The sequence below is a fragment of the Neoarius graeffei genome, chromosome 12 (assembly GCF_027579695.1).
Source record: "Neoarius graeffei isolate fNeoGra1 chromosome 12, fNeoGra1.pri, whole genome shotgun sequence".
Lineage (NCBI taxonomy): Eukaryota > Metazoa > Chordata > Actinopteri > Siluriformes > Ariidae > Neoarius > Neoarius graeffei.
In genome coordinates, this window is record NC_083580.1 from 58,488,636 (window position 1) to 58,509,232 (window position 20,597).

General features: G+C 41.4%; 1 protein-coding gene across 1 annotated transcript in view; it reads right to left on the reverse strand.

Annotated features, from left to right (window-relative positions):
• Window positions 1-1,592: 1,592 nt before the first annotated feature.
• Window positions 1,593-20,597, reverse strand: part of dlat (dihydrolipoamide S-acetyltransferase (E2 component of pyruvate dehydrogenase complex)) — a 40,659-nt gene continuing 21,654 nt past the window's right edge. Inside the window, exons 9-14 of the mRNA XM_060936130.1 lie at window positions 18,174-18,287; window positions 16,669-16,776; window positions 16,424-16,542; window positions 10,452-10,614; window positions 7,591-7,727; window positions 1,593-2,375 (exon numbers count right to left, since the gene is read on the reverse strand). Coding sequence (XP_060792113.1) covers window positions 2,246-2,375; window positions 7,591-7,727; window positions 10,452-10,614; window positions 16,424-16,542; window positions 16,669-16,776; window positions 18,174-18,287 — 771 coding nt within the window. The 3' untranslated portion in view covers window positions 1,593-2,245. The remainder of the gene's footprint in view (window positions 2,376-7,590; window positions 7,728-10,451; window positions 10,615-16,423; window positions 16,543-16,668; window positions 16,777-18,173; window positions 18,288-20,597) is intronic.

The following is a 20,597-nucleotide window of genomic DNA, read 5'->3' on the forward strand; positions in this document are numbered from 1 at the left end:
CCGAGGTCTCCAGGACAGCTCCATGTACACCACACCCACCACTCAGACAGCCAATAATACTAGTGCTCATTAGCATACAAAAGACACGCCCACAAAATGACCTTCACTTTGGAGGAAGGATGGACAAATCACCGAGTTTCTTTTTGATTATAATGTCAATAATACCAAGACTAGTATCTTGATACCATGTAATTGTGTATCGGTCTTGACCGAACTAGGCTGTGTACTGTATAGCCTGGGATTAACTGTTAAAGTTTTTTGTCTATTTAGTTGTACTTTGTCAGTTTATTTGTCTGATTGAATTGTTTTCCCTTGGCTGTTTGGCAAGTGTCAGTACTTCAACAGAATATTAGACCAAGTGTTATACTGTCACTTGTTCAGTTGGCACAAGAAATTTCTTGTCTACAAGTTCAGCACTTCTTGTATGCCATTCTGGATAGGAGTGTCTGCTAAATGCAATGTAACAGTACAGGTTCATTGAAAAGGATTTTTTTTTGTGTATATTGAGAATGTGCAAATATGGATATCAAGTATTATATGTAAAATAAATACTGTAGCTTGTTCTCTCTTAACGTCCTGTTTAGTTACAGAAATAAGCTTTACAATTTACAACACACATTTTGTTTCTGAGGGTCTGTGCACGCGCATACACGTGCAAAAACACCATGCAAAAAGCTATTCTCTAAAGCTAAACGCATTTAACAGTTTCCATTTAAAGACGGTTTATAATTTTGCTCCTATGACCATATTCTTAAAGACACAGTATAAAAACTGGATCGGTCATTGGATGGGGCTAGATTATTTATTTCTGTTTACAATTTTACAGCCAGTCGAGAGCTTACTAACTCGCTCTAGCCCTTTTCCATAGGGGTGTGGATTAGGACTGGCTTTTCAATTATCTATTTAAAAATAAATAAATAAATAAATAAATACATAAATACAAACAGCACCATTAAACCATTACTTTATCCAAGATATAGTTGTTCATGGAAGAACATAAATAAAACCGTATAATTTGCCCCCCTCCCAAGCCTTTAAATTTACTCCTGAGCAATCAAGGGGAATTACTGAAAGATGGAGGATATAAAATAGGCTTTTAAATGATTTGTCTCCTCACCCATGGAAAAAACAAACAAACAGAAAATCACCTCCCATATCTTTCTTGTAAATGCACTGGCTTACCGTGGAGAATGAATGTCTCTCAGCAATAAATAAATAAACAAACAAATAAGCAAGCAATCAAGTTTCAATAAGAAACTTTAATGCTTACTTTCTTTTATCACTCAACATGTACAACATAATAGTTAAATCTGTCCAACATCATATTAGAATTTTTTTTTTTTAAATTTGATTTGGACACCGCTGACTGTGTCCACATTCATGACTTGAATAAAACTCCAATCTCAGAAAATATCACGAATCCATAAACCAATATTACAGTTCAAGGTGACAGTTAAGTTTTGGGATTTTTTTTTTTAATTTACCTGGTTATACACTATTGTGCGTTATCAATACAGAGAGAGGGATGTTAAAATATTGCCACATTTTAAGGAAAAGAGGGGGAAAAAAAAGAGCACCAAAAGGCACTAGCGTGCTTTGTCTGGAGTGAAATTTTATATAATAAATAAAGGCTACCAGCATTTCAGGGTCAAAAGCTTTTACAGTTCACCAGAGAGGAGACCACTGTTTATAGCTCAGGAAGTGTTGATAACCTTTAAAAAAAAAAAGGAAAAAAAAAAAAAAAAAGTGTACGAGTGCCAGGGGTTCAGTTTTATATCCAGATAACAGAAATGACATTACAACTTGCTTATAAGATAATTTGGCACATAAATGGACAGATGGAGCATTTCATCTCTTTCGTAGGAAAACGGTGCACTTCATTCTCCACCAGAACATCCTCCAATGTACCACTTTTTTAGAGAACATTGAGACCATGGCGATGGAGGGGGAAAGAGCATCAAAATCTTCATACAGACCCCATGAATTTATGAGACATGCAGACTTTTTCCAACAGTCCCTCCTAAAGTCAAATAGATCTACAATAATGAATTACTCTGGGTTGAGAGATTATTCCAGGCCCTAGCATGTTAAAGCTTTTTAAAAAAAATTAAAAAGATGTACGAGAGATGGGGAACAAACAGGGGCCAAAAAAAAAGGGGGGGGGGGGGGGCAATATCCCGAGCATGTAACATTTGAGAGAGACCTCTGATTATCTGAGAGTCCTGCATTTTAGGCTGACAGCATCTCAAAGCAGCATAGTGATGGGCTTCTCCAGGAACTTGCGGAACTCGGCCAGCCACTGAGCCCCGACCGCACCGTCCACCACCCTGTGATCACAGCTGAGAGTCACGGACATCATGCTGGCCACATCAAACCTACAAAAACACAGCATTTATAAATACAGAAACATTACATTCAGATATTAACTAAAACCATTATATATGAGTGATTCCACGCCTATGAGTACTGAAATGGGGACATGAACTTATGGCCCTTTTCCACTACCCTTTTTCAGCTCGCTTCAGCCCGACACGGCTCGCGTTTCGACTACCAAAAAACAGCACGACTCAGCTCGCTTCAGCCCTGCTTAGCCCCTAAAACTCGCACCGTTTTGGAGTGGGGCTGAAGCGAGCCAAAGCGAGCCGAGTGAGGCTAGGGGCGTGAGCAGACACTCCCCTGTGCACTGATTGGTGAGGAGGAGTGTCCTCACATGCCCACACGCCCCGCGAGCACGCTGGGATCTGTAAACACCGTAAACCCGGAAGAATAATAATTACGAATTACGAGAATTTCTGAAGCCTTATGCGCCTCGCCTCATCTATACGCTCTTGCCAGTATCTGTCCGCGTTGTCGGTGACAACAAGCCACAGCACCAAGACCAGCAACACTAACGACTCCATGTCCTCCATGTTTATTGTTTACTATCCGGGTCGTGAGACTACCGCTTAAAAGGTCACTGATGTCACTGTTTGCGCTGCTTAACGATATCACGTGACGTCCACCCACTTTCGCTAACTCCACCCAATGTGTCCACCCACTTCCAGCCAGCACGGTTCAGCGCGGTTGTAGTCGAAATGCAACTTCAATAGCCCCGCTCAGCTCGACTCAGCCCAACTCAGCCGCGTTTGTAGTGGAAAAGCGGCATTATTCACGTAAAACCATTTCTTTTTTTACCATCAGGTCACAAAACATGTAACCTTTAATAAATGATGTGTTAAAAGATAACTTTAATTTTCTGAGATGTAATAAAAACATATTTATATGCCAAAGTCAAGCCTATAAGTTCCAAAATGATGTCTGTTACATTACTTCTGTTACGATTGTCCATCTCGCGTCTGTTACAAATTAATTACAATCTAGCTATATACCATGTTAATCTTATTGAAAGAATGTGTATGTTTATTCTACTACACATGTTTATTAATTATATTTGCTAAAACATCACCTTCCTATGTTTCAAAAAGTAATTCTACATTGTTAAAATTGAGAATATATATGTCCACAACACTTCTGTTACGTTCTGACTTTGGCATATAAATATGTTTTTATTACATCTCAGAAAATTAAAGTTATCTTTTAACACATCATTCATTAAAGATTACATGTTTTGTGACCTGATGGTAAAAAAAAAAGAAATGGTTTTAGGTGAATTTTTAAAAATAAGTTCATGTCCCCATTTCAGTACCCATAAGCGTGGAATCACTCTTATAGAAAGAGTGGGTGAGTGAAAATACGGTATGTTGTTTTCTTAAAGCAATACACCCCAGGTAGAAATAACACATTTTGCTCACGTCGCACTTTCCAATTTTTGGTAAATCTTTTTTGATAAACTGCATCTCCAACATCTATTCTCTTAAACTGTCCATCCATCTTCTACTGCTTATCCAGATCTGGGTCGCAGGGGTAGCAGCCTAAGCGGAGCAGCCCAGACTTCCCTCTCCCCAGCCACCTCCACCAGCTCTTCCAGGGGAACACCAAGGTGTTCCCAGGCCAGCCAAGAGTTGTAATCTCTTCAGCATGTCCTGGGTCTGCCCCAGGGTCTCCTCCCGGTGGGGGATGCCCAGAAAACCTCCCTTGGGAGGCATCCAGGGGGCATCCTAACAAGGTGCCCGAACCACCTCAACTGACTCCTTTCAATGTGGAGGAGCAGCGGTTCTACTCTGAGTCTCTCCTGAATGACCAAGCTTCTCACCCTAAGGGAGAGCCCAGCCACCCTGTAGAGAAAAAAAAAACCTCATTTCTACCGCTTGTATCTGTGATCTCATTCTTTCAGTCACTACCCACAGCTCATGACCGTAGTTGAGAGTGGGAAGGTAGATGGACCAGTAAAATGAGCGCTTTGCCTTTTGGCTCAGCTCTCTCTTGACCACAACAGACCAGTTTAGCGTCCGCATCACTGCTGACGCTGCCCGTCAGTCAGTCTGTCCAACTCCCGCTCCCCTTTACCTTCACTCGTGAACAAAACCCCGAGATACTTAAATTCCTCCACTTTAGGGAGCAACTCCCCCCTTTATTCTCTTAAACTGTAGCCATAAAGATACCAAAACAGTCGAAAATGTTTATTTCACTTTTTTTTTATACAGTCATGTCCACCATTATCTTATGCTTAGTAACTTTAATGAAGGCTTTAAGCTCCACCCATTCAAAATCATGTCATAGATTCCAGTAAAGCTTGGTTTCTGATGTACGTGGGTTTTGAAAGGATTCAGACACCTCCAGTTCAGTTTGTCCAATTTAGTGTCTTATAAATTTAATTTAGAAATTGATTAAATTTAATTTTTTGATGTACACACTGGAGCTGGTTTCCTTCAATGACCTACCTGCATGTGCCGACAATTACCCTTCTCTCAATTCTGACCAGTCTCAATATCCCTACTGCTAAAAAGTACCCCATTGTATGATGCCGCCGCCACCACCATGCTTCACTGGATTAGCCAGTTCATGAGCTACTGCTACTAAAGATACTGCTTTCACCAGACACAGCACCTGGAGTCCAGTCTTAAAAAAATAAAGTAACTTTTTATTTTATTTATTTATTTTTTAAAAACACCCCCACTCTTCTTTAAGTCCCCGCCATATGCCTTCTACTTGGGAGTGGCTTCTATTGAGCCACTGCACCATAAATGCCTGATTGAGGGAGTATTTCTGAGATGGTTGTCCTTCCAACAGGTGTTCTCATCTCTGTGGAGGACCTAAGCAGTGTAAGAGTGGCCACTGGGCTCTTGGTCACCCTTCCTGATCGAAGTCTTGTTACTGAGTATGACAAGATGGCCAGCTCAAGGAACAGTCCTGGTGGATTCAACAGTTTTTCATTCACAATGATGGTGCCCAATGTGCTTTTAGGAACATTTGCTGCTTTCGAAACAGTTTTATACCCTTTCCCCAAATCTGTCTTGACACAAATTTGACCACAGAGGCCTGGCCATTACGATTTGGTTTTTGGTGCGACATGTAACGTGTGCTGTATGGAAAACACCACGCTACAAAAGCAGGTGCTCTTTGATAAAAGAACACCATCGAAGACCTGGAAAAGAGTGGAGGAACTACTGGGAGTTGACAGGCAGCAGGCCAGAAGGACAATGATGAATAGTAAAGACTTCAGGTGTTTGTTGGAGCGGTGGTTTCCAAGGCAAACATGCCCCAAGGCCGATCTCGTGCCACGACGGAAACTATGATGTAAATTGTGGAGGCTTTAGAAAGGCACAAACCTACGTCATGTCCAATCAACTGAATTTACTACAAGTAGACTCCGGTCAAGTTCTAGAGGCATCTCAAGATCATCAGAATACTTAGCTGAGAATGTTCAGGTTTTTTTTTTTTTAATAAAAAGAAACCTACAAACATGATTTTGCTTTGTCATTATGGATTATTTTGTGTAGATTAATGCCCAAAACGTCACTCAAACCCATTTGAACTTAAATCTATAACAACAAATGACATGGTCTGAATACTTTAAACACCCTGTATTTGTCAAGTAATGCATGATCAAGGTGTCAATTTCCTTTATAAAGCATTCGAACTAGAGCGGAAACACAAACCACATTGTCTACCCCACCCAGCACAGGATGAGAGCCAGCACAACACATGATTCCTCCAACACAAATGAAACTAACATCAACACCTTTTCAAACTGCCACTTAAGCTGTGTTGCAGGGCAGGGTAACACACTCAAAGGAGAATGTTACCTTCCTTTCTCCGCATACACAAGTGCACAGATGCCCAGGAGTGCCTAGTGTGTCTGCGAGTGACAGGGGAAAGATTGTATACCATCAGAATAGGGCAAATGCTTTTCTCATGCATCATTTGTGAGCATACCAGGCACATTATATTTTTAAAACCCATCCATTATCTGTAGCCACTTTATCCTGTTCTACAGGGTCGCAGGCAAGCTGGAGCCTATCCCAGCTGACTACGGGCGAAAGGCGGGGTACACCCTGGACAAGTCGCCAGGTCATCACAGGGCTGACACATAGACACAGACAACCATTCACACTCACATTCACACCTACGCTCAATTTAGAGTCACCAGTTAACCTAACCTGCATGTCTTTGGACTGTGGGGGAAACCGGAGCACCCGGAGGAAACCCACGTGGACACGGGGAGAACATGCAAACTCCACACAGAAAGGCCCTCGTCAGCCAATGGCTCAAACCCAGGACCTTCTCTCTTACCCCTTTTCCACCAAATCAGTTCCAGGGCTGGTTCACAGCCAGTGCTGGTGCTGGTTCACAACTCGCTCAACTTGCGAGCCAGCTGAGAACCAGTTTGCTTTTCCATAGCTCGCAGTGCTAAGCGGAGCCACGTCATTACGTCGCTGTATTCGTCAGTTACGGCGCTATGTTTACATAAACCTTGGCGCGAATATCAAAGCAAAAACAACACGGAAGAAGCAGCAGCGGCAACAACAATAATAATGGATGACTTCGCGTTTGTACAGCTGCTGCTTCTCGCCGCTTAAAAATGGCGATCTTTCGCAGTCTTCTTATTGTTGGTCTTAACAACTCCGCCCCCCCGCTGACGTAAGCGGTTCTTTCCTCTGGCCCAGCAGAGAGTTGGTGCTAGCCTGGAACCGGTTTTTCTGGCCCCAGAGCCAGTTCTTTGTCAGTGGAAACAGAAAACCTGGTTCCAAACTAAGCACTGGCCCCGAACCAGCCCTGGAACTGTTTTGGTGGAAAAGGGGCATCTGAGGCGACAGCGCTAACCACTACACCACCTATTTTTAAAGCCATTTTCCATAAAATCTTTTTTTTTTTTTTTAAATATATTCAGAATCAAAAGCGCGTTTCTGGATGACATGTATCGATGAAACCACACAATCATTATTACATAGGAAGATCACCGAAAGCTGACAATTCTTGCATTTATACTTAATGACAAAAAAGGCATGATATTTTCATGACCAAATGATCATTCCAGTAAAATGGTCTAAATTTTTGCTTATTAAACAAGCAAATGTTAATTAAAAAAAAAAAAAAAGAGCAAAAACCTGATTGTCGTATCTATTATTTAATGACCCTATTCATCTACAGCACCTTGCCTCCACACAGCTGAAGACCTTTCTGCTGATAAACAGTGCATTTTCCTCTCACCCTTTCTCATTGTCTGCAGGCAGCAGCCTCTTTTCTGAGCCTCCCACTGCTAGGATACAGGCTTGAGGAGGATTAATGATGGCAGAGAAGTTCTTGATACCATACATGCCCAGATTGGAGACTGTGAAAGTGCCACCCTAAAAGACAGAACAAAACAAACGTTACAGTCTGGCCTTCATGGTTTACACTCGTTTCTTTTTGTGCCGTTTGCCCTGAGACATTTGGTGAAATCTGAAAGCCGTTTACAAGCCTTGGAGCGGTCCAGAAAACGGATTCCTCGTCATTTTGAAAACGGTGGTCTGGGGCTTGCTTGAACCGAACGTGTTGTGTGGAAGCTATGCTCAGAGTGCTGCATGCTGAGTAAGGTTACTGCACTGCAAAAAGCTGAATTTGAGGAGAGAATTCCTTAATACTAGTGAAATTATCTTGCTGCATGGACAGATAATTTTACTTGACAAGACATCTTGGAATAAGTTGGTTACAAGCTAGAACTCGTTTTAATAATCTCAGAGTTGGCGTCTTTCATTCTTTCAATAGGAAATACTAGCTCGTTTTAACTATATTCAAGATATTCTAACTTGTTAAAGCAGATACGCAGAACCTTTATTTTTAAATACATTTCTGAGTGGATAGTATCTCCATCCTTGACTCTTGTATGCTGCATAAATGGGAATTTAAAAAAAAAATTCCGAGAGTTAAAATCCACCACAAAGTTGTCATTCGAGCTGCCCCGCTGAGCCAGCCAGCCCCGAGTGCGTGACGTCACTGCGGTAACCGGTTTTAAGGCCGAGGCCTTTGACAGCTATAGACCAAAGTCATAGAAATAAAAATTTACGGTGAAAGTAAGAAATACTGTTAACAACTTGCTGAACTAAGACTGATTTGACGTCACTGATTGTGGGCTGACTCTCATTAAAACAGGATAGGTGTTATAACTTATGCAGCATACATGTACATGCATGCATTTTCACTGATAAAACGTAAAAGGCTCATTAAATAAATCGGATGAACTGAGACAATCACATTCTGAAGCAAATTAAATCATCTTATACCGGTAACTTAAACACACAATACAAGTTACATATATTAATCTAAATTCAGGTAAAACAACGAGGTGTTTTTGTTGTTTTGTATCCAAATGAGAGTCGGAGCTTACCTGTCCGTGTTCTCGCTTCTTGAAGGCCGATCGTTTTGAAACAATCTGACTTTCAGTTGTTCGCTCAGTTCTCCGTTCATGCGCTTCTTCCACGTAAGGACAAGATATTGCTGCTGAGGCAAGCATATCCAGCAGAGAAATCAGACGACCGGTCCACTCATTCTCCATTTTCTCCATACTGAGTACTCCGCCATGACTGCTCGGCTCAGGCAATTACTAAAACCCGGGACAGGACGTCACCGATTTTAGCAACAACTGTGGGGAGGTCACTGCCCGAGTGATATGTCCCGTCCCGTTTCGGGTTTTACCAACAACCCTCGGCTCACACTCCGGGAGAACTGGTGCAACTGAACTTACTTTCCTTCTCTTGTTTTCTTTTCCTTTAATTGTTGGGACTGCACCCTCCTTCAACACGGGCTTATAGCCAACGCTCCTCAACAGATCAGAGGTCTCGTACAAGTCTTCAGTAAAATGTGCAGAACAGAGCAGAGACCACTTCGCAGGCGCCCAATCCATGAATTTCTTGTAGAACGCATCCAAATCTTTGCAGTTTGAACATTCTTGGGCCATGAATGCAACATAAATCCACCTTCTGTTGTGTTGCTGCACTGGCCAGCAACACATCTACGCAGCACGGCGATAAATTAGCTCAAAACGGAGGATCGGAGTTGCAGTCAGCTGTGTTTTAGTATAGCGGAAATAGCAATGAGACTGACAGCCTTCCTGCTGTGACGTTAAGGACGTCAAGGTCATTCACTCAGACCGCTACCTATATGAATCACTTTAATCATAAAAATTACTATATTAGATTTTTTGTTAACGCTTAAAACTATTCCTGTGCCATTCTTGAGGTCTCAAGGCATTTATAAATAAAAAGTGAGGCCATGGTTCTACGTATCTGCTTTAAGATATCATTTTTGCAGTGTAGAAGAATACAAGACACCAGCTCTGAGATTATTAAAACTGGTTCTAGATTGTAACCAACTTGTTCCAAGATGTCTTGTCAAGTAAAATTCTCTGTCCATGCAGCAAGATAATTTCACTAGTATGAAGGAATTCTCTCCTCAAATTCAGTTCTTTTGCAGTGTGGTTCAACTTGTCACATTACTTCCTGTTTCAAGTTTCATGGCGGCAAAGAAAGGGTTGTTCTGGTCAGCAGAGGAGACAGAATGCCTGACTGGGGGGGGAATTTTTTTTTTATATACCAGACTTTCTGGAGGACTGGAGTCAGTCTGTCAGATTGCATGTGAGCTCTTGGACTGAAAGCATCGCTTCTTGTGCCAGTCTGCATGGCTATAAAAACGTACTTCGTTCAGAACAGCTTCTTGCTTGCATGGTATTCCGGCATGACGGCATGCCATACATCCCCAAAGAGCTGCTGTTCATCAGAAATGGTGAAAATGCAGCAGACAGACAAACAAACCGAGTATCTCCCCCCTTTTTGAAAACTTGTGCGTGCAAACGTGACAAATTGTGGAAGTGAGCCACAGTTTGGAAGAATGATTTCTCTGTGTAATCATAAGCACCTCCCCCAAACGATCCTGGGTGTAGCTTCAAATATTTGGGACAAGTGTGAAAAACGCCCTAAACTATACTTCTGAATATTTACCCTGGCCTTACTCTTCAGATGTATACGTGTATGCTGATGGTGTACAAATAAAATGCTGAAAGAGTGTAACATTTTAACAGGTTATGTTATACTCACCTGGAACTCATGTGGCTGCAGCTTGCCATCACGTGCCTTACCAGCCAGCACAGTTATATCTTTACTGATGGTTGCTAAGCCTTTGATATGAGCATTGAATACAATAGGAGTGATCAGACCGTTGGGTGTGCTGACTGCGACGCTAACATCCACCACGTGATTTCTGCAAGTGACCAAAAAGTGTACATCATCATCATCTGTCGTCTTTAGTAATTATTTTGTTAGCACTGCTGCCCTCTTGTGGTGAGGACCAAAAATGACTCAAGATGTGTCTGAATCATCTCAAACTCCTAACATTAAACATGCACTTTTGTAGATCTAGTCAGTGCTGTAGTCGAGTCACTAGACCTCAAGGCCGAGTCCAGTCTTGAGTCCCCAGTGTTCAAGTCAGAGTCATGAAAGAAAATTTCAAGTCGAGTCCAACACTCCAACCGCACCATTTGACGGAGGCTGTTTTAGCGCCATTAACATTAGTTTGCTCCTGAACATGATGTATGAACAGGTGAATGTGCTTCTCTTTATCAGGGAATGCAAAGTATTCCGTCAGAGATGGTTGGGAGACGGATGTAAGTGCAGAAGGTGTGTTTATTAATACAAGTGAAGACAGGTAAACAATCCAGAACGGCAGGCAAAATCGTAAAACAGGCAATAGGTCGAACGAGGCACAAACGGGCCACCAGGGACTCGGCAGAATCAAAGACGAGAAACAGGAAACCAAATGAGGAAATAAGGCTCGGGAACATGTCAGTAATGCAACTCGATACTTTGCAAAGTAAGCACGTTTCCACAGTCTTTATATAGGTACACCGATTGTGCCTTAATTCTGTGCAGGTGCGAGTTGTTTATGGTGCATGCACACGAGAATCCGCTTGGCGCGCCCGCTGTCCGGAACACGCCCGAGAGTCTCTCTGACGCATGAGCCAAAGCGTGCAGATGTGACACTCTTGTGCAAAATGTGTTATTTACCAGCTGGGAGGTCCGTATCGTGAAATACCGTGACTGAGGTCTTGAAAGTACTGAGCGAGGCCCTCTGGGCTGAGGTCAGTATTTAAGGCCGAGGTCACGGTATTTCACCATACGGACCAACCTTAAAGGTCTCCTTGCATCGTTTTTTCATTAATTGTGCAGTGGTCTCTAGTATGAATGAATGCCGTGAGCCGGTTTTGGTGAAAAAAAAAAAAAATGCTATGGTTCTCCTGTTTCAGGCTGTTCTAGTTTGCTGGAGGAGTGGGTGGCGAGAGAACGACAGGATTTCAGCTCTTACTCATTAATATTCATGACATGTAAACGTGTTACCTCTGATTGGCTAACAGCACTGTGACACTACCTCCAGTGAGTCAGAACAAGCGGATGTCTTACTACGGCGAGAAAGAAAGAACAAACCGCGAAGGGAAAAATGCTGCGCGCTGACATCATTGAGGTGCAACGCGAGGAAATAAGAATTCAACAAATATTTGGGTTTTTACTGAACAAACAAATGAATAAAATGAACAAGTGACTTAAAAAAAAAAAAAAAGTGGGTGTCTGTAAAAACTTTTGATTAGATATTATGGTCTCGACGTCGATGTTTTGACCAATAACAATGTAGATAACACGAATTTTACATCACATTCAACGAGATTTAAACGAGACTAAAGATGGCGACTTATAAATAATGTGCAAACATCATTGGAGTTAATAAAAGTTCCTTCATGCTGTTCAAACATACCCCAACCCCCTGAAATTAAAGAAAAAATTCTCAACGGATTTGGCATAATATAAAAAGGTCGTTTTTTACTCAGAAAAAGCAGAAAACTCATCCCTGCCTAGCTTGTGACCATGTCATGCATGCTAACATGGAGAATATGAACATGCTATTTTGTAACAAAAACCTTCGAACAAAAAGTTCATGTTTTAGTTACAGGTTGTGAGCTGGTGGTCGATCGTCTTGACGGTACAGATCCAAGGATTAAAAACAACCTCGAAGCAAACCCACTACTGAAGGCACCGAAGTTTGAAAAGTCACTGTGGTTGAAATGATCAGAACACAGTACTAACGCTGCATTATACTTCGCTGGTGGTGTTCCAAAGATAAATTCCAATCATTTATTCTTCACCTCTTCTATCTTGGGCAAGAAATGCAACGTTGATGTGTTACTGCCACAAATAACACAGGCACGAACTTGTTCAGACATGTTTTCAACTTGCTGTTAGGTCCTCTTCGTTAGCTACTGACGAGATGGGCTCTGCTCAGTGTTGCCAGATACTGCTGACGTTTTCCAGCCCAAAACATGTTCAAATCCGCCAAAATGAACTTAAAACCGCCCAATCTGGCAACACTGGCTCTGCTATCTCTCCTCGCGCTTAAATCCGAACTTCCTTCCCGTGGGCGGTCGCAAGCCAAGGTGGGCGAGGCCATGAATACTAATTTACGAAGTGACGCAAGATCGTAGGGCTTTTTCAGATCTGCTCGTTTTTCCGACTATTTTCTTTCATAAGCTAATACAGGGAATGGGGGTAGAATTACATTTTCACATGCAGCATGCATATGCAACTCAGAGTGAACTATGGTATTTCAAAAAGAGCCAGTATTAAACGTTTTTGGTCGAAGGGCACCTTTAAGCTGGTAAATAATTTTTCTTTACCAAATTCTAACAGAAAACGAGAGCGCCCGAAAGGGAAAACCGAGCCGAGGCGAGCTGCCATTTTGAATCCTCATTCACGGCTGACATGCAAATGGCTTCCTCCTTGGTATACAAGTGCACTTCCACGGCAGGAAAAAAAACAAACAAACTACATTTTGCCGTCTATGTAGTCCCCTATTTACTGTATACAAAATTGAGTCATTCAGGATTCAGCCATGTTTTTGCTCGGCATTAGCAAGTTACAGGTTTTTAGCTTTCTCCTGAAACGTTCTTTTATTTCTTCTTCCTCAGGGTAGTAAAACTTGCTTTCGCTGTGAACACTGTCGTTATCACTATTCATGCTGTAAAATTAATGCTATTCTCCTGAGAAATGCGAAAATAAACGGTGACAAAACTTGCTACCATGTTTTTTGTTGTGAACGAGCGAGTCGTCAGAGGTCCGTAACCGGGGTCCGTACCGTAGGATACGGACCCGCTCGCCAGCCAATCAGAGCGTAGGATTTGGACTGCGAAAAAAAAAATCTTATGTCAAATTATTATGGCACGTTACAAAAAATAAAGAAAAAAAAAAATCAGAGTCCTAATGCAGTTAATGCACGAGTCCGAGTCATCAGTGCTCAAGTTCAAGTCAAGTCACGAATCCTGAAAATTAGGGCCCGAGTCAGACTCCAGTACTACAAGCCTGGATCTAGTCATGATTGGAATGCTATTATATTTAACAGTTAGTCCACAAAACTGAGCCATACATGAGCTGATAGCTGACGAGGCGCGTAGCACCGAGTCGGCTATAATCCATGTATGATGAGATTGAGTGGAATAACTGTTTTATTCTATCCACATTCACTAGATTTTGAGAAACAGAGCATTTTTATTTTTTGCAAATTCAATAAATAAAAACTTTATACAAAACGTGTGACAAAATCATTTCCGCTTAGAATGTAAACAAATCAGTGGAATGACAGGAGCAATTTGTGAAAACTGCTATAATAATAATTTAAATAAATAATACGCTCTTACCATAAAATAGTTTTATTCCATATTTTGTTGCTTTCCCCCCTCTGTGTGTGTGTGTGTGGGGGTCCTTCAGGGTTTTTTGGCGGTTGGCAAACCAACTTAAAGGTGCATTACTGCCACCGACTGGGCTGGAGTGTAGAACAGGAGATTTTTTTTTTTTTTGGGGGGGGGGGGGGGGATACATTCTTTTAGCCATTTCTGTTTCTTTAAATACTTGATACTTTTTAGGGTTTTGTTTTCAAGTAGTTTTTATTTCATCTTCGGTTGGTTCAGCACCACATTCTGCCATTTTGTTTCTCTCTACTCACAGTATATGAGCAGATATCCGAGTAGTAGAGTAGCCAATCTGAGCGCACAATTGTTCATATCTAGTGAATGCGGATAGAATAACATTATCTGTACATATACCACAGTGCGTTTGCATGAGACTGGTATTACAGAGAAAGTCTCCAGGCACAGAATTAATTATCAAAATAAAAAGAGCACAAAAACTGCTTGGCATTATAAAGCCTGTTCTACAAAAGATAGTTTACTAAACTACAGACCTTCCTGAACTGATGTTTCTTTTTTACATGCATCTTACCAATTGTAAAGTTCTAACATTTTAAATTCTGCTTACACCAAAAGTGACTAGATAGAACTCGACGCCAACGGTGTCGATGGGGATGCCTCCGCCCGGTAGACTACACGCCTTAAGTTGTGATTTGGGGATGGACATTTGGACCTCACAGTAATCTTGACCTGGTGAAATTACTTGTATTAGCCTTGGTGATATTGTGTTCACAAGGTTTGCGGACAGACATTTGACCTCACAGTGACCTTGACCTTAGACCTTTTGATCTCAAAATCTAATTAGTTCATGTTTGTCCCAAAGCGCACATATGGTGAAAGTTTGGTGAAATTCCTTTCATTAGCCTTTGAGATATCTGTTCACAAGGTTTCGGGACGGACGCACGCACAACCCGAAAACATAATCCCTCCTGCACCTTCAGGTGGCGGAGGCATAAAAAGGGGAGAAAAGTCCAGCTCCACAGAAAAAAAGAGCAACATAGTGACTGTCCATATGTAACTGCTGTTTAACATGTAAATAAAATATGATCATGAAAAACTTTCTTTGCACATGCCTACGATCATTACAGAAAGCCATGGTACGTTTAGAAAGCTAAGAAAACATTTCTACAGCAATTTGGGGAAATATATTTGTTTTCTTCAAGTAGAGGTTTTAAAGTGCATATGACGGGTAAATTCAGGAGCAAGGTCAATGTAATTCCCCTATTTTATATTAATTTTGGTCAAATATCTGTCACATTTTCCGCAACTTTTTTTACCTTGCACAATACCAGAAAAATTCAGTTGAAATCAAGCCATTTGAGGCAAACTGGTCTGCTTCTGAAAAAACTTGGCATTTGAATTTCCCAGCAAACACTGATTTTCACGACATCGCGTGCGGGACGCCTCCCTCTGAATCCTATGTCAGCGCTGGTTTGTTTATGAGAAAACGGCCTGGTGGTTTTCTGCAATTTTCTTCGTTATTGCGTAATTATTAAAATGGTTAACAGATGTATCGTAGGAGGGTGTAGCAACACTAATCTTGATGGGATTAGTACTCATCGTTTCCCACATTGTGCTCAAGTGACAATTACATATTTCAATGCAAAATCACTAGCTGCTAAACTTGGTCTACACAGGCTGTGCACTTAAACTGTGCAAAGCTCGTGCAGCCTGCTGGCGCTTCCGCAGGTAACGTCACGAATCTGGCTCCAGACTCCCTTGGGATTTTTCCAGACGCGTTTTGTTTTTTTTCTCTGCTGTATACAGATGGCCTTGTGCAAAATTACCATTCTGGATGTGTGTGGAAAGGGACATACTTTCATATAAAAAAAAATGAATTTGGTCCAGGATATGCACTTTAAAGTGTGTTACAAACAAGGGAAAAAAAAAAAGTTTTTTTTTTTTTTTTTTTTGGTTTAGCCAGAATTCAGCCTCAGACATCTGATGGATTTTCCCAGAATGCCACATGGCAGAAAAGAGAAAATAAAGCGCTAGACTTAAATACCAAAAATAAACACCTGAGCAAGACCGACTCACTCATTCGCCAGATATTTGCATCCAGACACAATACACACGTTACTGCATATACTGTATAACTGGCTGGAGCTCTATTACAATCACTACATATTTATAACACTTCGAGCGGAAGCTCTCAGCATTTAACTCTTTGCATGGGATTCAATGCCATGTCACGAAACTTAAGCTCTTCTGATCACATGCTGTGCTGTAAACTTGTGTGAAGCCATTGCAACTACGTGAGGAGTGAATGATGAGGTCACTCACTGTCGGATAACCGTGTCCATCCAGGAGGAGTTGGCCTCGGGAACCTTTAAGCATGCCAGCGCTGACGCCTTGATGATGAAGTCATTCACTGATAGTTTAATGTTGTCTGCTTTCACCTCCTGATCATGCGAGGACAGAGAGTGAGAGAAAACAGCCTCATTTATAATAATCTCACTCCCAGCAGAAATGTTACGTACATGACAAATCTCAAATGGATTGAAAAATGAAGACATGCAGCATCGCACCGCGTTGAGCTCTTTCCTGAGGTCCAGAACTTGGTCCATGTTGATATCCACAGACAAGTAGTAATGGGGAATAGTCTGCTTCGACTGCATCAGCCTCTGAGCAATCACCTTATTCGCAAAATCAGACGAGAGGTAGTAAGGTAGGAAAAAGGCGTAATTAAAAAGTGATCCTGGTTTTATTACAACACTGGAATAAAATTTGCTATGCTATGGTCATAGAGATAATAAAATATGCAATTGTATGCACTTTAAAGCAGATACGCAGAACCATGGCCTCACTTTCGTTTATAAATGCCTTGAGACCTCAAGAATGGCACAGGAATAGTTTTAAGCGTTAACAATAAATCTAACATCCTAATTTTTGCGATTAAAGTGATTCATATAAGTAGCGGTCTGAGTGAATGACCTTGACGTCCGTGACGTCACAGCAGGAAGTCTGCCGGTCTCCTCGCCATTTCCGCTATACTAAAAAACACAGAGCTGACTGCAACTCCGATCCTCCACTTTGAGCTAATTTATTGCCATGCCATGTAGAGGTGTTGCTGGCGGGTGCAGCAACACAACAGAAGATGGATTTACGTTGCATTCGTGGCCCAAGGATGTTCAAACTGCAAAGATTTGGACGCGTTTTGCGAGTTGTTCATGGGCACATTGGGCGCCTACGAAGTGGTCTCTCCTCTGCTCTGCACATTTTACTGAGGACTTGTACGAGACCTCTGATCTGTTGAGGAGCGTTGGCTATAAGCCCATATTGAAAGAGGGTGCAGCACTAACAATTAAAAGAAAAATAAAACAAGAAAAATAAAGTATTTATTTAATTTTAGTTTTAAAGAGAGTTCAGTTGCACCAGTCCTCCTGGAGAAATTGTTATTTCTATGATTTTGGTCTATAGCTGTCAAAAGCCTTGGCCTTAAAACCGGTTACCGCTGTGATGTCACGCACTCAGGGCTGGCTGGCTCAGCGGGGCAGCTCGAATGCCAACTTTGCGGTCGATTTTTAACTCAAATATTTATTTTTTTTTATTCCCATTTATGCAGTATACAAGAGTCAAGGATGGAGATACTATCCACTCAGAAATTTATTTAAAAATAAAAGGTTCTGCGTATCTGCTTTAAGGAAAACATTAGCTGTGGATGAAACAAGGTTCTTTCCAGTACACCACACACAGCATGCGGTAACAAGCTGAAAGACCCTGATTAGGTACCGGTGCCTAGTTACAGTTAATGAACGCAAATTTGCTTCAAGGACTGGTTCAGTAGAAAGTACATTTTCCATTTAGACCCAAGATTATTCATGTACTAAGCTTACTAGATTATATTATACATTTTTCATTTCATGGATATAGTGTCAGTTCTAGTTCCTTACTAATCTTTATTACATTTCAATCAATCTGCCTGAAGCCTCTGTATACGAGACCCTTGGCTCAGGAGCACTTTCCTGTTTATCACGGAAATGCTGCGAGCAGAATCATATCTGAGACATGTACTGTACTGAAGGAGACTCACTCTGCGGATGTTGCTGATGGGGATGTCGGTGAACGTGCCGGTGGGTACGGGTGCCACAGCTGGCGCACGAGCGGGCGTTGGTGCTCCAGGAGCTGCTGTTGGAGCGACTGACGGCTGGCACCATAAGAAAAAGAAAGATCACTACGAGAACATTAAAATTGTTCCAACATACAATTCCAGACTATGGATCTAACGTGCATTTTTGCTTTCTAGAACGAAATACCACTTTAGCAGCACTTATCATGGAAAGCAGAAATCGCTAATTTGAAAACTGAGAAAGTTGCACAACTGAGTGCAAGTTGGGAAACAGAACACTAAAAATGGGGCAATTCTGTGCCAAATCACCAGACAGCTCCTGACTTACCATCTCAGCTTTGCTTCATAATTTATTTTGATGCCCTTGTAAGTAATAATTCCTGTGCAAAATTTTAGGCCCAATATCTCCACTAGTTTCGGAGATATTAAGCCTTCAAAAAGGGGGCGTGGCCCCATATTTAGCATAAAAACAAGTGTTACAAACAAACATCCATAGTTTGATGGCTAATAACTTTTGAACTGTTCACACTAAATGGTTCAAATTTTCACACATGATTCTTTGATAGAATAAGGCTCTGTACACAGAAGGAGAGCTTTGTATGTGACATATTTGCAGATTTTTGGCGTGCCAAATATGGCTTCCTGGAATGCGCATTTGTCCATGGTAGCAGTCTTGGCTCTCTGTATCTCCAGATTTAATGACACCAGATGTCTGATTCTTTTTAATATATGAGACATGTTAGAGTACTTTCAGGAAAACATGTTATATCTGTGACAAAAATTATACTTGTCTCATATATAAATGGAAAAAAAAAAAAGCTTGTCATGTCTATTTTGAATGCTTATAGCAAAAAGCCGACAAGGTCTACCAGAAAACAAATTAGATCAGTGAAAAGAGCGAGATCTAATTGATATATGTACCAAATTTGAAGTTGGTGCTGTGAAGAAAACTATTTCATTCAAGCTGTTGAATATAGAAAGGTTTTAAGCAGGGCTTTGAACCGGTTCAAGGAACGAAAACGAAAACCGGGAACTTTTTCTATTTCACATGGAACAGAAACGAAACCAGAAACTTTATTATTTTTTATGTTCCGGAACAGAAACGCTTATTAAAAATAATGGTAACCGGTTAATACCGGTTTTTATTTCGTTCCTCAAAGTTTCTGTAGTCTACAAATAGTCATTCCTCTCCTGCGCAAGTTTCTATGACCCGCTGAGGTTCACTTCCTGTGTGACGTTCGCTGACTGAATGGAGAGAGCGGGAAGGTGGACTACTAGTGAATACTAGGTGAATTACTGAGTGTCTGAGCAAAGAAGAGCCTGAACGATGCAACCTCCCTATTGGCTGTTTGTAAAAATGTATCAATTGTTGCCCTTCCCACGGGAATCATCGCGGGCTCGAGAGACGAGACCTGACGAGTTAGTTCGTTGGTAGCAGAACAAAATGTCTGGACACAAATTGGGTTTTCAGAAAAGGAAAGAAAATAAACGGAGGGTCGAAAATACAAAAAAGGAGGCAGAAAATGCAAAACGAGTTTTAAGGTAGGACAAATGGTTACTTTTTAAGGCAGCCCGCCGTGGCTGCAGGCCTTCAGTTGTCATTGAATGGTTAGTTTTCTGAGGCAGCCCGCCGTGGCTGCCTGCAGGCTTATTTATTATAGCCCATTTAGTTAAAATAGTTGATATAAAATGTTTATAGTTATAGTTATGTGATGGTTGTCCTGATTTAGACTGGTGTTTTTTTTTTTGGGGGGGGGGGTTGCGCGATGTTGCACCCGGGCCCAGATTAGGGCAGAACCGGCCCTGGCTACATTTCAGCTGTAGTTTGTTTTATGTATGTATGTACTTGCATAGATGTGTACTTCCAATATGGCGCCTAACAAAATCTCGCGGCGCGGTGACGTCATGCGGTAGCCCTCTATAGGGCCTGACTAGCCTTTGGTAACACACTAAACGAATTCTCTTTCATTTTTGGCACTTTTTCTGTTTGTGTAGCTGGGAAGACATACTGAGAATCCAAATCACCAACATTTGAAATAATAATTGTTTTGAATTATTTCTTGCCTTATTTAATGAAGGTTGTAATAGAATTAGCCTACATTTGGCTTAAGCTGGATGAGACAGAGACATAACTTTATAGCCATTTGTTAAACAGCTGACAGGGAACGTAATTAACCGTTCCGGGAACGAAATTTTTTTGTTCTAACCGGTTCGGGAACGTCTATTTAATGGGGGAACCCAAAACCGGAAACGTTAAAATTCCGTTTCTGTTCGGAACGAACCAATAGGAAAAAAATTCCGGTTCAAAGCCCTGGTTTTAGGACATGCGAAAATGCCATTCACAAGGTTACATCACATGCTACATCATTGTATTTTGCCTTCTAAAAG